The sequence below is a fragment of the Anser anser genome, assembly GCF_964211835.1.
Source record: "Anser anser genome assembly, chromosome: 6".
NCBI classification, from domain to species: domain Eukaryota; kingdom Metazoa; phylum Chordata; class Aves; order Anseriformes; family Anatidae; genus Anser; species Anser anser.
The window spans coordinates 15,361,798-15,377,779 of record NC_139726.1 but is presented as its reverse complement, the minus strand read 5'-3'; the positions used below and the strand labels follow the sequence as shown (position 1 = coordinate 15,377,779).

The window sequence follows — 15,982 nt, the reverse complement described above, 5'->3', positions numbered from 1 at the left end:
ATTTCAAAAGAACACGTACCAAGAGGAACAGGAACTGCCTTCTTGATTCAAGATTCAGATTGGAGTGCTCTTAATTCAGAAGCAATGTTTATTGTCTGATTAATCTAAGCTACTCACAAAATATCAATACTAAGCCTTTGAAAAAAGTACCCGCATCTATGACTATTTTTTTCAAGTGTAGCATAAAGAAGTTGTTCCCAAGCAAACACTCAGGTCACTTTTTCTGCTCAGATGCAGGAAAAAAAGGAATGGATGCACTTCTCTCAAGCCCATGTAACTAAAAAAGCACAAGAGTTCATCGTGGTATTATTTCTGGATAAGAACAGAACAAAACAGATGAATTGCTCACAAGCTTCAATTATAGCTTATGGTGCTGTTGTTTGTCACTGTAAAACACTGGTAAATAAGTGGCTGCGTTGCTTTTTAGTCAGTGCTGAACAAATACCCTCTGAGGCTCAAAGCCACTGTCTCAAACTGCACTCGCTCTTTTGGGTGACAAGAAAAACAGCATCTGTGCATAAACTCTGCGCATCCCTTCTCACAAAGGAAAAACTGCACGCTCCTTTCATCTTGACCAAAAGGCGATTTCATTCCTTAGATGCACTGCTTTTAATTTTTCTTCTTCTTCAGAATGGGATGTGTGTAAATGCCACCGAGAGTTTATGCAGTAACTAACAGCGCCAAAAAGTCAAAGGAAAATTTCCTGGGAAACTGAGGCATTTCTTCAAATCCACCTCACCGGCCTCAAACTCTTTATGCAACATGATGGCAGTCTGTCTGAAGGCAGCTGTGTTTCCGTGGGAGACAGTACACATCCTCCACAGCTTGCAAACTATTAACTTTCTTGAGCAGTTTGACATTAGTCAGTGAGAAAACAGTCAAGAAAGAAAAGGAAGAGGAGGATATCAGTGCCCCAGGCTGCCAGGCACTGCTCCCGTGTCCATAAGCCCACGTCAGTGACCCATTTTCTCTCCCACCATTTGCCTGTCCTGTCTGCCTGAGACTGACAAGCCTTCAGGTCAAGCCTGTCTCTTGACACATCTTGGCTAATGTCCTGTACTGTGGGGTGAAAGCCTTGGTTGGCCCGTTAACATTGCTGTACAGAAATAAATCAGAACTGGTGCCACTATCTAAAAATAATTTCAGAGTCAAAAAATATGAAAATCAGACTGCCCTAGAACAGGAGCACTCGCTGCAATCTACATGTTCACATGCTGTAGTTTACTGGAAAGCAAGGTACCCAGCTGTTGCACTATAACATAGACTCCAAAGAACTTGAATCTTTTCAGGTCCCCCTTTCTGCTCACCATCTTGAGCTTGGAATTTTAATTTCACCAAACAGCAACTTTCAAACTCTTAGTAAAAGATATTTCTTTTATTGTGATACATCAGTAGATGTTGTTCCCACCTCGTGGGTGCTGGACCTTTTGAGGATGGGGCTTTTGATAAGGACTCACTCTAAGCTCCCTCTAAGGTTGCAGCAGTAAGAGCTCTCCATGAGCCACGCTCTTCTATAAGACTGGAACATGAAATGACAAATAAGCATAGTCTTTCAGACACAGAAATCGGCTGTTAAAATGCAAGCTGCCCTTTTACAGGGGCCAACATACAGTTGGTAAGAAAGCCCGTGTGGGAGTTTAGCTGGTGACTGCCCAGAGAAGTGTCAGACGTTCAATGTCCCTTCTGCCCTGGTGAGTGCTGCTTCATGGAGTTCAATAGCTGGCATCAAGAAGGGCCATGAGCATGGTTCTCTGCAAAGATGCACACTTAAGTGGCCAAAAAGGAGCATCCAATTATCCAGACTGTTACTTTTTTTGAAAAAGGTAGGCAAAACAAAACATGCCTTGAGGCTACAGTCAACAGCACCATACAGAGGAGACGAGTGCCATGTAATTCAAAAAAAAAAAATCTATGCTTACAGTTTTCATTTCCTCTTTTTGTAATCATCTCATCTTCCCACTCTAATACCAAAGGAAAAAAAAAAAAGATTTACCTTCATTTACTGATCTGAAGCTCCATCCCTCTTCTCCACTCCCTTCTCTTCTCTCTTGGCCCAACCTGCTTTCTTTACTGCACAGTGCTTGCAAAACGAAAACACAACCATATGGCTTTTGGCGGAGCTAACTCCAAGTCCAGTAGGCATTTTGTTAGCCTTGGACATCCATCCACGGAACAGATGTGAATATTGTGTTGAATTCCCAAGGAGCTTCAAGGAGTCACCAAAAAAAGGGGGAAGGAGCATATCATATGGAATAGCAGAACTTCATCTGTTACAACTTAGAAGGATTGCCAAATGTAGCAAACACTTGGAAGCCACCCAACCCAGTCATTCTATTTAAAGCACACATGCCAAAAAAAATAAAAGCAGAGGTTGATGTCTTCATTTTGACAGACGGAAAACTTGTTCTCCCCATTCCATTTTCACACCCACTATCACACATTTATTTTAAGTGTTAACACTATCTTCCAGATTTGAAAGTGAAAAGAAAGGAAATGTACTGAGCGCTGTACACGAGGATAGGAAAGCGTGTGGACTCCTTAGAAAGGATTTTCCAGATGGGCTGTAGCGGAAAGAGATTAAACTGGTGGCATCTGAAGGTGTGGGTAAGGTGTCAAGAATCAAAAGGTCCTACCCACCTCTCAGTAGTATTTATAGGACAGTAAGGCACTACAGACTATAAAAATAGGAAGATTTATTACATTTTACTTAATTAATTTGGGTGCTACAGTAGAAGCACAGGCTTCCTACAAGGCCAAGAGGTGGATTTTCAATTGATCAGCATTGGAAATGGCACATCTGGCAGCAGAGACCTCTAACATCGGTTCAGGGCTTTGCTTTACCCATTTCTGTATTCGTTTCTACATCATTATCAAATCTGATCTCAACGGGGTTAACAGCAGACAAGAACTGAGCAGTAATTTCCTGTGCGACTTGAGAAATCTGTAAGAAATCTGCTCCTGGAACATCCACCCCTTTGATGGGATCCCGGCATTGGTGCTTAAAACTTCTAACCGTTTCTGAAAACCTTGAGCTAACCTCATTTCCTACTGCAGGAACACACTTGCATCACCTGGCGGGCAAGCAAGAAAGCTCCAAGTCTAACGCACATGCAGTAGCACGTGTTAGGGCTGTTCTCTGTTCCTGATCGGCAAATGACACAACGTTATTACAACTCTGTCCAGCTGTTCTCACCTTTCTGTGCTCAAAATCTTGCACTCTAGAGGCCCTTCCACACAGCCACGGCGCTACCTGCTCTGCCTGACCACTGGAGCCTGCCAGGAGATGAGACTGCCTGTTAAACCACACATCCATGGATCCACGCGAGAACACCTGCAACAGAGGGACTCCTCCGTTCTCTTTGCCTTTGTACTACCAAGCTAAAATCTTACGTGAACCCAGTATTTTCTACAGTTTATTTTTTCTTCAGTATTCATGCTGTCAAGTTGGTCTGGGAAGACACTGCAGTACAGTCACATGGGCACCGTCACATCGCTGACCTTAAAAACCAAGTAGTTCTCGATAGATCTGGTACATGAAAAATACAGCTTCTGTAGGTAAAAATTCAAGAGGAATGGCTGATGAGTGGCAAACGAGGGAAATCAAGCAGGCAAGCAGCTTTTATGCAGACCCATGGTCACTGAGGGGCTGGCACAGGAGCCAGATTAAATCTCTAATTAGTGAGACGTTTAAAAGAAAGCTAGTGCTTTCCTGGGGAGATGAAGGGGGAAACATACAACCCAGCTTATTCTGTGCTGGCTGAATTTGCTGATAGCAGGAACATGGTACAGTGTAGTTTGTGTGTATTTGAGGAAAGAATGAGTGAGCTGGATGTGGTTTGTGGACACAGAGGTGCTGGAGAAACCAGCACAAACAGGATTAATCCTCGTGGAAACACAGGCTAGAGGACTCTGAAGAAATGAATGACCACAGGGTTGAGCTGGATGCTGTTTCCAACATGATATCACAAGAAGTTGGCAACCATGCAAAACCAAGACATTGCATAGAAAACAGAAAAATGTACCAAGTGCTCATGTCACCTTGCAAACTTTTTTTTCTTAAACAAAAAGCAGACCGAGGAAAAACAATATAAAATCATTTGTCAGCCAAGGTAAGAAACACACGAAACTGATATTAAAAAACAGTGCACACTACCCCAGATATAAGAGTAATCAGGCATATGTTGTAGTAATTCAGTAAAACCCCAGAAATAATATCCTGTATGCACAACTGTAAACATTTCCCATAATTGCAGGGTCCCATGGGATGCAGGTGGAAGGCAAAAGAGACTTTCAAAGCAATCAAACAATCAAGTGAATAACCTACATATCGTTATTAGATTCAAATGGAGAATTTTTCATTGGCAGGGTTTCTCTTTTTAACCAAGTGAACTGTTTAGAGATGACAAGGTAAAAAAAAAAATAGAGATTCTTAAAGCTCCGATGTATTAAAGTATTAGGACCAGATAACAATTATAAAGATGTCTCCTGACTAGTGCGTGAAGCAGATGCACCCTGTTGGACAACAGTCACCTTATTAAATTTAAAATAAAACTATATGAAATTCTCAGAATTGCCTAAAGGAAGCAAGTTCTGCTTCCATAAGATGCAGGTTTCCACTTGCTTAAATATGAAAAAGGTCCTTGAAGTTACTTCATGCTTTTTTAAATTTGAAACTACAAAGGGCGGTAATACAATATAACCTCTCTACAGCTGAGCAGTACAAGGTTAATTCAGTTTCCTTAGAAGAGTGGAAGCCGTATTAGCATAGCACACAGAAGAAAGGTGAAGCTGTTTTTAATGAATATAAATCAAAAGCTAACAATTTGTACAAAACAGATAAAGGAAGCAAATGGACATCAAAGCAGTATCTACAGTCAGCAGAGGTAATAATGATGTTTTAAATATATAAGGGGCTTTAAACGCATTAGAAGCAAAAGAATCCAAAACAATACTAGCAATAGCTTTGAAAGAAAATGGAGTTGTCAGAAGAAACTTTACTGAATGTGTAAATGAAAATATTAAGTAGGTGTGGAGAGGGAGAGGGCCTCTATGCCTAGCACCTCATAACTGCTGCCTGCAGTTCTCAGTCCACAAATCAAGAACTGAGTTCAATGGCACATTTCATGGGAAAGGGAGTCAAGAAACTCAAGTAAGTCAATAGCTGAAATCCAAAGATTAAGAAGTGACAGAAATCTAGATGAATCAGCCCAGTTTTCACTCTAAAAAGCTACTCAAAAGCTGGTTGCCATAGGCTAAGTAACTTCCAGAGCTGGCTGGGAGCAGAAGCTGGTCAAATTCAGACAAGAAACATTTCCCATCATCAGTGATTTTTCATTTGAAAGGGAATTTTCTAAGAGTTGTTTTCGCGTGGTGGTTCTCTACCTTAGCAGACCACAGCCTGTCCTTGACTCGCACTGCTGAGCTGAAGCCGCTACAAAGGCAGGATGGTTTTGCTGTCCTGGTACGAGTCTCCTGCATGGCCGGGAGCTGCAGTGCCACACAGGGCAGGTGAGGATGTTGGTCCCTGCTGACCCTGACCAGAGCACCCCAACCAAGGTGGCTCTACCAGCACAGATCGGGTGCTTTGCCTTCAGACAGGACTATACTGTACTTTTTGCCCACCATTAATACGTAACAATGTATAATCCTGCCAACGTTGTCTGTGCACGTGCTTTTAGCATCTTGTACGTAATAAAACCTGACAAGTACAGTCACAAGCCAGGCGCATATATTTTACGTGAGATTTTTCAAAAAAGAGTTTAAACATGCCTACATTTTGATGTTGCAGACTTTCCTTATCAAATATGGCAACTTCAACTGTCAGTATTTTCAGAGCAAAGTCCTGACCGACTCCTTAGAGGAGATCTGAAAGCCCAGTGACATGTGAGAGACCGTGGCATTTGTGCTGTCTGTGCTCTGTCCTCAGCAAGAGGAAGGGCTCCTCTCCCCCTTCAGCATCTCTCAATGGATGATCTCAAACGCATCAATTAATTACGCTTCAAATTGCCCCTAGGAGAAAAAGACATGATTATCCCCCTCCTTCATTACACCCAAGGTTAAACGGAGTCAGGAAGAGGTTAAGTGACTCGGGGTCCGCAATCCTGCCTGCCAGGAGCACGGCTGCGAGGGGCTGACTCCATTCATGCCCCTGCAAAAGCATCGGGGCCTCGGCGGGCTCAGCATGCGGCAGGATGGCACCCTCAGCGTGCGAGGTGCAGAGCGTGGAATGACTTTCTGACTCCCTGTCTCTGTTCGAAATTATCGCCGGCTAAAATAACAGGGGGAGATAGTGCCCTCCGTTATTGGTTTTCAAATGACTGCTATTCTAAGCAAGAGAAAGCAGCACATTGTGCAGCTATCAAAGGAAACCCAGGAGCTTGTAGATTGCACAGCAAAGCAAAGCCTGTTTCCACTTCAAGAGTTCCGAGTGATTAGCCAGAATTAAAACAAGAATATTACTTGGTCAATCAAGGGAAGGCAGGCCATGGGCAGTAATTGCACAGATAAGAGCTGAAAATGGATATACTGCTTAAACTAACACAATTTGTGTAGCTACACAAGTTATTGAAATCACAGGCAGATTTGAGAAAGGCATTTGGAGATGTTACTGAAAGGTTAATTTGCTTTTGTTCCTCCAGTAGAAAAGTGGAGGGCCTTCTAATTGAATATCTGGAACCAAAGCTCATTTTACAACATGACCTGACACATAGCATAATCATATTTCCAAGACAGAAGGTATTAATAATTGAGAGGGATTTGTCCTTTGATATGAAAAAGGTCATGAGGTTTTCATTTAAGCATCAGGTCGACCAGGGCTCGCCTCGCTACTCCTAACCATGACAGGCAGCCTACTACTGATTTCACAACATGTGGTGGGGTTTTTGTTTGTTTGCCTGTTTGTTTTCCTAACTGATCTGAACAATTACTTTGTCAACTTTAAAGGGACTTTCTGTTCTGCTCTGGGCTTTGAAGGAAGCTTCTAGAGGATTTAAGTATAGTTGACTCTCCTTTAGGGTACTGTTTTTATAAGATCTCTTAAAACATTTTTTTCAAACCAATTTCCTATGATTTTCTGAGAGAAAGAGGGCATTTACAAGAAAGGGAAAATGCGCACAGAGGTGAGAGTTGAGAACTCCCGAGTAGCATCCCTGGCTCTGCTGTCACCACAACGCTCTCAGACAAGTTTCAGTTTCTGTATCTTCATTTTTGGAAATGTGTATCTGGCACAATGATACCTACCTCCCATGGCTGCTGCAGGGATACATTAGTTGCTAGCACAGCCCCATGAAGTCAAGAAGCACTGTGCTAACACCAAACAGAGATCGTTTTATCTACTCCTGGTGCAAAAGATGCAGTTCCCTCCTGCAGACGACAACAGGCACCCAGCTTATTACTGAAAGCTTGCAGGAGCTGGAGGGCCAATTTACTTCAGTGCCTTTGAGCGTCTTGGACAAAAACACCACTTCTCCATAGCAGCACTGCACTTGTCTGCCTCTCAGCCATTTGGCATAGGAATGATACACCCTTAAGTGCTGTGCAACTGCACGCTTACAGCAGAAACTCCTCCTGCTGGTTTCCAAAATCCTGTGTGGTTAAACTTCTACCTGGCGTGAAAGCGGCTGAGAAATCACCTACTGCTTGCTGAACTGCATTAACCCTTGAAGGATATTTGGTCAGTTTGTATATGGCGTGCACTGAATTAGCGCCCAGCTTTACCTACGTGTTTGCTCTGCAGCACTTTGAGGTATACAGAGGAGAACAGGAACACATAAAACCAAACCTTTGGAAACCACAGCCTTAGAAATGAGCAACTGCAGTGGCAGCAAAGTCATCAGAACAGGCAAGCTGCAAAGGTAAGAACTGGGGAGAGGTTCAGTGCAAAACCCTTGGACTGTTTTACCCACTGCAGAAGACAAGGACACGACTGGCTGCGGTGAATCACTAATGATGACAGCAATTAGCATACAGCACCAAGCAATCCCTTAAGAGGGAAAGCTGCACAGTGAGCCAGAAAAGGCTGAAGATCAGTAGCTACATCCACAACACAACTACTGTGTCAGTTCCAGGAGACCTGGATTTCTAGATAAGGTCCATCACCGCCCCACGTGGCACCAAAGCAGACAACAGCAGGGGTACGGCTGTGGTTTCAGAACCAAACATCAGCCTCGGTTAATTACAAACACAGCTAAAGTATAAAAGCATATGAAATAATTCTGCCATCTAACACGCCAGTGAACGCACTTGGTACTCCGAAAGCAAACTGCTCTGGGCTGGCAGCGGTCTGGCAGAGCAGCAGGGGAGGCCGAGCTTCTTCACACCACGCCATCACGCATGCACCGAGCGAGGCTCGAAACCAGCCCCCCTTGTGACCACGTTGCATCACCAGCAAAAGCGTCTGTCTTACTGGAAGCACGTTTGGCAACAGCGCACCAGGGTGGGTGGCACAGCTGGAGGTGAATGTCTCCTGGTGCACCCCGGGCAGGCTGTACGTGGCCTCGCACCACTACGGCTGTGCCGCCTGCGGGAGAGCTTCACAGGGCAAGGGGATGCGCTCCAAATCCTCCTCCCTTTCTCACCAGCCTGAACCATTCAGATACCGGTAATATTCTTCGCGCCAATTCAAGCAGCTGTAGCATTGTAGGATCGCTACAGATTTAAAACACGAATCCTGTTTTACAAAACAAGGGGAACTGGATCACCCAGATAAATTAAGGATTAATGCCCCAGCTCCACGACAGCCTGCTCCGAACACTAGCCACAGCTACGTGCGGCCCAGTGAAGTGCCCCAACTCGCGTTTTAAGAGCAGTTACAAAAGTGTTCTCTCTGCACTAATTAAGAGCCTTGACACGAACACTGGGGCTAAGAGCAGTTCTGACAGCCTGATTGCAGAGACCACTCTATAAATTCACCCTTTATCACCAGCCTGCTGATGGGCCCTGTTGCATCAGCACTATTTGCACCGCCAGGAATGCACCTCGCTAACGTGAGTCTGTAGCAGGAGCACCACTACTGCAGGAGGAAAGTGTTCCTGGCAGAGCTGACATATCGAAATTCTGCAATGCCAGCCCACGCAGGATTTGAAACCTCATTATCAGAGGGCCCAGACCTCGCTCCTGCCTCAGTCAACAACCAGAAAATCCTTCCTGCAAGGGTTTTTGCCTTGAAACGGATTCTTTCTGTTCAGCATGTTTTTAATATTTTTGATAGCTTAAGCTTCATTTACAAACACGCACATTTTGTTCAGACTCTGGTACGACCTCCTAATGAAAACTTAACAAGACGTGCTCGCAAACGATGGGAAAGCCACCTGGTGAGAGCCATGCAGAGGCTATCACAGGGCACCGGACGCATCTGTGCTGCTGTGCTCAGTGCATTTGGACCTTGTTAACCCAAGGCATTGGCTGAGTATTGCAGCCACTGTGTGTCCTTCATACAGAACCATGCCACCCGGCTCTGCCCGGTGCCGAGACCCAAACCTTCCTGTGCAAGGGCAGAGACAAGGAGCAGCCAGCTTTGTCCCAGCTTACTTCAAAAAAGGGTAGAGAGGAAAAGGAACCATTACTGCTTTCTTAAGAACAGCTTTTTGAAAGCAGCTCAAGCCACAGGAGCAAGGAGAGAGGAGCGGGCTGTTAGCATTAATGGCCAAAACCCGCTCTGTGCGACCCAGTCTGGCAAGGAGTCTCAGCTAAGGGCTTTTCTGCCATGCACGTTCCTCAGCACAAACCTTGGGCAGAAGAAACTGGGAAGTTTATTTGTGAAGAGACAGAGGAGCATACCAGGATACAGAAACAGAGCAGCAGGATTATCAGTATTTCGAACAAAGCCTGCGGGTAAAATTAATGCAAGTTTGCTGTAGCCTTCAGCTTTCTATGCACTGCTGATGAGATGCACAGGGACAGGCAGGACTGATTTACAGTCAGAACCAAAAACCTTGCTCCCTATCCAATTTCCTACTGCTAGGTGGCCAGGGGACAACCCATCAGACAGCGATGATGCCTCACGGTCAGATTCCTGCTTCAACTGGAAGCCAAAAGGACGTTTCTGTTGCACACCAGAACAATACCCCGGTGCCATCTCCCAGGAGCAACTTAGAACAATGCCCACCTTTTAGCAAAAACAACAACAACAAAACCTTATAAACGTCACAGACTCTTCTGTGATTTCATCAAGTGCAAAACAGAGTAAGCACCCTCATTCGTTTCTTCCAGTCCTAAAAGAAAAAGCTTTTTTAAAAAAGTGAAGAGCCAGGGAGGCTGCTGATGTGTTTTAATTGCATCTCCATTTGTCACTGCACAGCCGCTAACTCAATACAATACAAAAATACCTCATTAAAATCATCCTCGGTACCGTTTATTTGGAGGTGTTCTTTGCGTAACCCCTGTGGGTCAGGCTTCACCAGAGAATAACCTTTTCCAGCTGACAAAAGTAATTTGCAGTGAAGGAAAAGTTTCACCACTGAACAAAGAAGCAAAACCGGAAATCAGCTCCCAGCAAAGTATTTATTAAAAATATTCATTCTGTGAACCCTGTTGAGTCCCACAAATTGAGGCCATTTGGCAAGTTAATAACATTGGCAACTGCTGCCCTTACAAGCCATTAAAAGGGAGCGTTTTTCCCCTATTATTTCTCATTGCTGCCAGAAGTCTTTTCTGTTTTGTTTAAGAACACTTACCTTTTGTTTTTTAAAAAATTAGGAATGGAATGAATTTGCTCAGCACCAAGCCCTTCCCCTTAGAAAGGGATGATCTTAAAAAAAATAAAATAAAAATAAATAAAAGCAACCTCCCCCTCTCGCTCTGTCTTCCCCACCATTTGGATGTTATTGATGCTTTATTACAGACACCTCCTGCTTCTGACAGAGTTGATTCATTTTTGTAGTCTATTTGGAAGCAACTATCTCGACCACTGAACAACAGGAGCATGTTTGCACGTGTTGGCCCCTAATTCTTAAAAGCCACCACTGGACAGCTACTGCTTTGTACCAGAATTGGGGTGGGAGGTGTGTGTAATAAGCCTTGCCTGTTTAGAGAGAATCAGAAGTACATGGGGAGACAAAACCAGAAAAAAAAAAAAACCAACAAGAAAACAACGAAAAAATGCCATCTTTACACTTCAATCTCCAGTGTTACTGTCCCTGGAAATACGGCACTGCCAAGTTCCAAAGGCACTTCTGGAGATCACCTAGTTCAAGCCCCCTGCTCAAAACACAGGGTCAACTAGATCAGGTTGCCCATCTACGGAGTCTGCATCCCCGGCTCTGAATTGTTGCTAAAAGAGCAGTAAAGACCTAACCTAAGTTTGAAGGAACATCATCCAAGAAAAGCTAAAAGCTTGATGGTCACGTCTCTAAATTATGGCAGCAGAGAGGCACATTAAATCCCAGGGATGAGCAAAGAGCAAGAGAGAACCATGCAAGGTTTGCTTAGAGAATGTGATGGTCAATAATTTGGTATGGGTCTGCTTGGCAAGAAATTTCATGTAGGACTGCAAAGGCTTTTCCAGACAAAAGTCTGGGTTAAATTCACAGTGCCTTCCTGAGGAACAATCTGTGTGTTCCTGTTTCACTGCAATATGCTCACCTAGCTTCACTCAGTCTTGAAGATTCAATCACTTTTTTTTGCTAATTCAGTTTGAATCATGCAGCAAAAACATCTCCAACTGAGAAGACACTTTATTTACTGGAACTTCATTGCCCTTTGTGACTCTGACAACTAATCAACAACCAACTGCTTCTATTTTGCACCGTTTTCAGTGCTATAGTAGGAGGAGGTTAAAATTTAATGCATTGGCAAAGTCAAATCTCAATTATCCAGGGTAACGGAGTAGGGAGAGCTCACGTAAAAGTAAAAAACGCAGATAAAATACATTCAGATAAGCTATACGAACGAAAAATGAGGACGTATGAAGAACTGTCCCAGACGCAGCACTGATCCAAACTGGTCAGTCTAAAACGCTAGGCAATTATTGGTGCAACTCTTGAAACCAGCTCTGGGCATAGAGCACAGACACGCAGCTAGTGTCCTTCTGGGTGTCTGCTGAGCTAGGCTGGATCTCTTCTTGTTAGTTTGGCTCAGATCCTGATTTGGTCCACATCCCCCAAATCCTGATCACCCACATACTACGTGCACACCAAACAACACTCGGACTAGCTGTCTCCTCTCCGCATTTCTGAACCAAGCTAACCGGTTACAAAAGGAAACCTGGAATAGCCAGTGGTACCCAGTACTCCGAGGGCTGGTCTATAGAGACAAAACAGACACAGATCCCATAAGGCCTCCCTGAACACCCCTTCAATGCTCATGCAACAACCCTACTGCTTTTAAATTCTCAAACCCTTCATGCCAGCCTCCTGGACATGACATACATCTGTTGCATCTCGCTTCACTTCAGCAGGCTATATCATTCCCTTCCTCTTATTTCAGAGGTTTTGAACTTGATAAGGGGAGATGTAATGCCAATTAAATCTTAGGTCCACAAGGACCCCCAAAGAGTCCAGAGAAGAGCTGGGCCAGGTGCCATGCAGCACAGATGCCAGCAGCCCCCTCCAAGTGCCAGCCCTCAAGGCTGCGTGGTGTGGTGGCCACAGAGGGTACAGACCTACCCAGTGGACAGCAGGATGAAGATCAGGTCCGAGACAGTTACAAGCAGCATTAGCTTTTCTCCAGCTGGCACTTCTGTCCCCAGTTAGTAATGAAGACCTGCCCTTACAGCTGCCTCCTGCCCCTAATGAGTCGCTGCAGTGCGCAGGAACGCCACTGGGGAGGAATAGGAGTGTGAAATCATGGGCATCATTCTTTGCAAGTGTCAGGTTCACAGAAGTAGATTTTTTTCCCCCAGTACTTTCAAGAGTTTTGATTCACATTCTTAGTCCTTAAAATATTCCACAGGCACCAGGAATAACCTTTATGCTTTACTCCATCACCCTGAAAATGGGTGATGAGTTCCCCATCTTTTCCATGTGGATGTAACAGTCATCTTTTCCAGAGCTAAATCACTGTGAAGCACTGTTCAGTACCATTAAAGCACCGTTCAGCTCAGTCCGGAGTTATCTATAGAGCAGCAGATTGATGGCTCTCCTATACATATTAACTAATTTGCACGAGAAGTTGCCACAGAAAAGCCAGATCTCATTTTAATTTGCATGTAAGATATATATCTGTGGCCTTTGCCTAAAGGTTTGTCACTCCAGCTGAAAGCTTTACAAAAGGTTAGAATATTCAACTTTCTGCTTTAAATTCTAATGACAGATGAGAGATACATTTCTTAGCATAAATATTTATACATAAACATACTGTATATATGCATGTATACACACACCCCCAGCCTTAAAATATCCCAGCATATGTGTAAGTGTAACAAATACTGCCACGGAGTCACAAGTGAATGGAGTAACATACTGTGAGTCGGCACTGACCCGAGATGTGGATCTGAATAGAAACAGAAAATTATTTGATTTAATGTGGCCTGGCAATTTTAGCAGGGCTCCTTCTGCACTAAAATAAGCAAGTTAAGACTAATTGGCAATGTAAGCTCCAAGAGGTCTCAAGATTGAGAAAACGGTAAACAAAACCTAATCTATCAAATTTAGCACATTATCACTGTAGAAAATCAGAAAAATAGAATGATTTGTACTGTTCTGTTGCATTAATAATTATTTCACAGAAAACGGATTTAAAATACTCATCTGTTACTTCCCCCCGCACCCACCAAAGGGCAGGCTTGCTGCACTCCATTTGTGTGGGCGCTTTGTATTTTGCACGCGGGCGCTTCCACGTTTACTGAGAACACGTCCACCAAATCAGAAGCTACGCGTGACCCACATACCGACAACGCAACAGCAACGCTGGCTTAAGAGTTGTGCTAAGTCTAGAAGTGGTTTCAGTTAACACTGCTCCATCTTGTATACAGGTAGTCTCATGCAGCACCGTGTCCAAAACAGTGCAAGAAGAATATGTATGAAGGCAGCCTCAAAGGACCAGTCTTGCATCATGCAGACCTTGCTTTTACAGCCCATTCCTACAGGCACGGACAGGCTGACCTTTGCTCACCACAGCCTGCAAACAGCGGTGTCATAATTTGCCCATCAGGCAAGTTGTCTTGTCCTTTCAACTCTGAGAGCTATGTAATCCTTGCACGTACTGTCTTTGGTTTAAACATGTACTTAAAAAAAAGACTAAGAACTTAAGTGCCGTAAAGAAAAGCAACTTAAAAACAAAAGAGAAGAGCTCTCTCTTTCACAGAAAGCCAAGACGGCAAACTCCTAAATCTCACCATTTCACATGCAATCATTTGATTTTAAAGTTACAATTTACTCTTAACCAGTTGAGATCCATGAATCACAAATTCCTGGCACATGGGCAATTTTTAGTCAATAGATGGTAGGAATTGGAGTTCAGAAAGGATTAAGTCCCTTTTCATTTCCTTTTACCATCTTCCAGAAATCTCCCTTCTGAATTCTACCCCTCCCTTCTCTCCACACACACATCCAGCAGGAGCCCCAAAGCATTCATGTCTAATTTTCTAACAGAAAAGCAAAATAAAGGGCTGCCTCACTAAGCATTAAGGACCTGAGCTTTTTCTCTCTTTCTGGAAAATACCTTCCCACAGAACTGTGGGAACAAGTTGGTAAATGCTTATCTGAAGGTTATATGTGAATTGCAGGGCTGGCCATCTGATGGGGAAGAATTTTTCTTGCGTACTGCAGAGCTGAGTCACTGTGCTATAAAAGCAAATTAATACTACCTGATACTGAGTGCCAGGACTATCTTCTCCCTTTGGCAAACCCTTAAAAGTTCAGCACCTGTACCGACTCTGCCTGCCTCTGGGACAATAGAGGAAGCTGGAAGAGGTGAGTCTGCTAGCTGCAGCAATACCACGAGAATCACAGGCATATCTAAAGACAAATGGTACCTAGAAATGGCATGTGCCTACAGAAGCCATCTAATATGAAGGGGGAGGAGTATATGTGTAGCATTTCTCTTTCATTCACCTAACTTACAAAGGGCCTGATTCAAAACTTTTCTAGAAATATTGTTAGGAGCTTCAAAAAGAAAGCATGCGTGTGATTCATGCAAAATAATCTGAAAGGATGAATGTCCATATTCTAAGTAGCGATTTAAACGTAGACATATTATGGACAAAATTTATTCCATCAAAATTTGTTCTCTTCCTCTGGGGGGTGATTCCTCCTACACCACTATATCAATTTCACTACTGAAGTGCTGCACTAATGGGCCAGGCTCTCTGTGCCCATTGTCCTGCTATAACGGATCACATTTTGTTATGCGGACCATAAAATACAGCAGAGGAAAACAAATCCATTTCCTTTTTGTTCCCCTGCCTGCTTTGTCTGCATTACCACAAGAACTCTTTAAATAAACCCTGCATAATGTTTTGTTTCCAGTTTATAGAGATACATACAATAGTGCCCCATACAGTTATATTTGGAATCAGTTCTTTACCCTCACAAAACCTGAGGACAGTGAGGGAATTAATTTAGGAGTTCATAAACTGTAGGGTTTATAAAACTCAACCACATGGAGCGGTGTTTACTCACATGGCGCGTAGAACATGACGAGGGTGTGCTTCTTCTTCTTCAAGGACTCCCTGAAGTCTTCTCCAGCAAGATGGATAACACTAGTCTGTTTTTCTTCCCATGCAGGCTCAGGTGGAGGTGGTGCTTCAGGACTAGAAAAGGAATTGAATGAGATTAGTCTGAGAATGTTTCTGGAAGCATGCAAAAGGCCATCACATCCTGTTTAGTACCCTGAGGGAACCAAGGTGGAGCAATCCATCCGGGTGCCTGGGCAGTAGGAAAACATGCTCAGTATTTCCAGTACCAGGTAATAACAAAAATGTGCGTTAATTTCTAAAACTCAGTAAAAATATAATTTAAACAATGTCACTGAAGCATATGAATAGGAATGCAGAACAAAGATCTCCTACATTACATCCAACATCTGGCTAAAAAGAACATTGCTT

At 43.7% G+C, this 15,982-nt stretch overlaps 1 protein-coding gene across 1 annotated transcript in view; it reads right to left on the bottom strand.

Moving 5' to 3' along the window:
* The window catches only part of PDIA5 (protein disulfide isomerase family A member 5), a 99,116-nt gene that overhangs the window by 13,112 nt on the left and 70,022 nt on the right, over positions 1-15,982 (bottom strand). Inside the window, exon 14 of the mRNA XM_083842024.1 lies at positions 15,558-15,688. Within this exon, the coding sequence (XP_083698150.1) occupies positions 15,558-15,688 (131 nt within the window). The remainder of the gene's footprint in view (positions 1-15,557; positions 15,689-15,982) is intronic.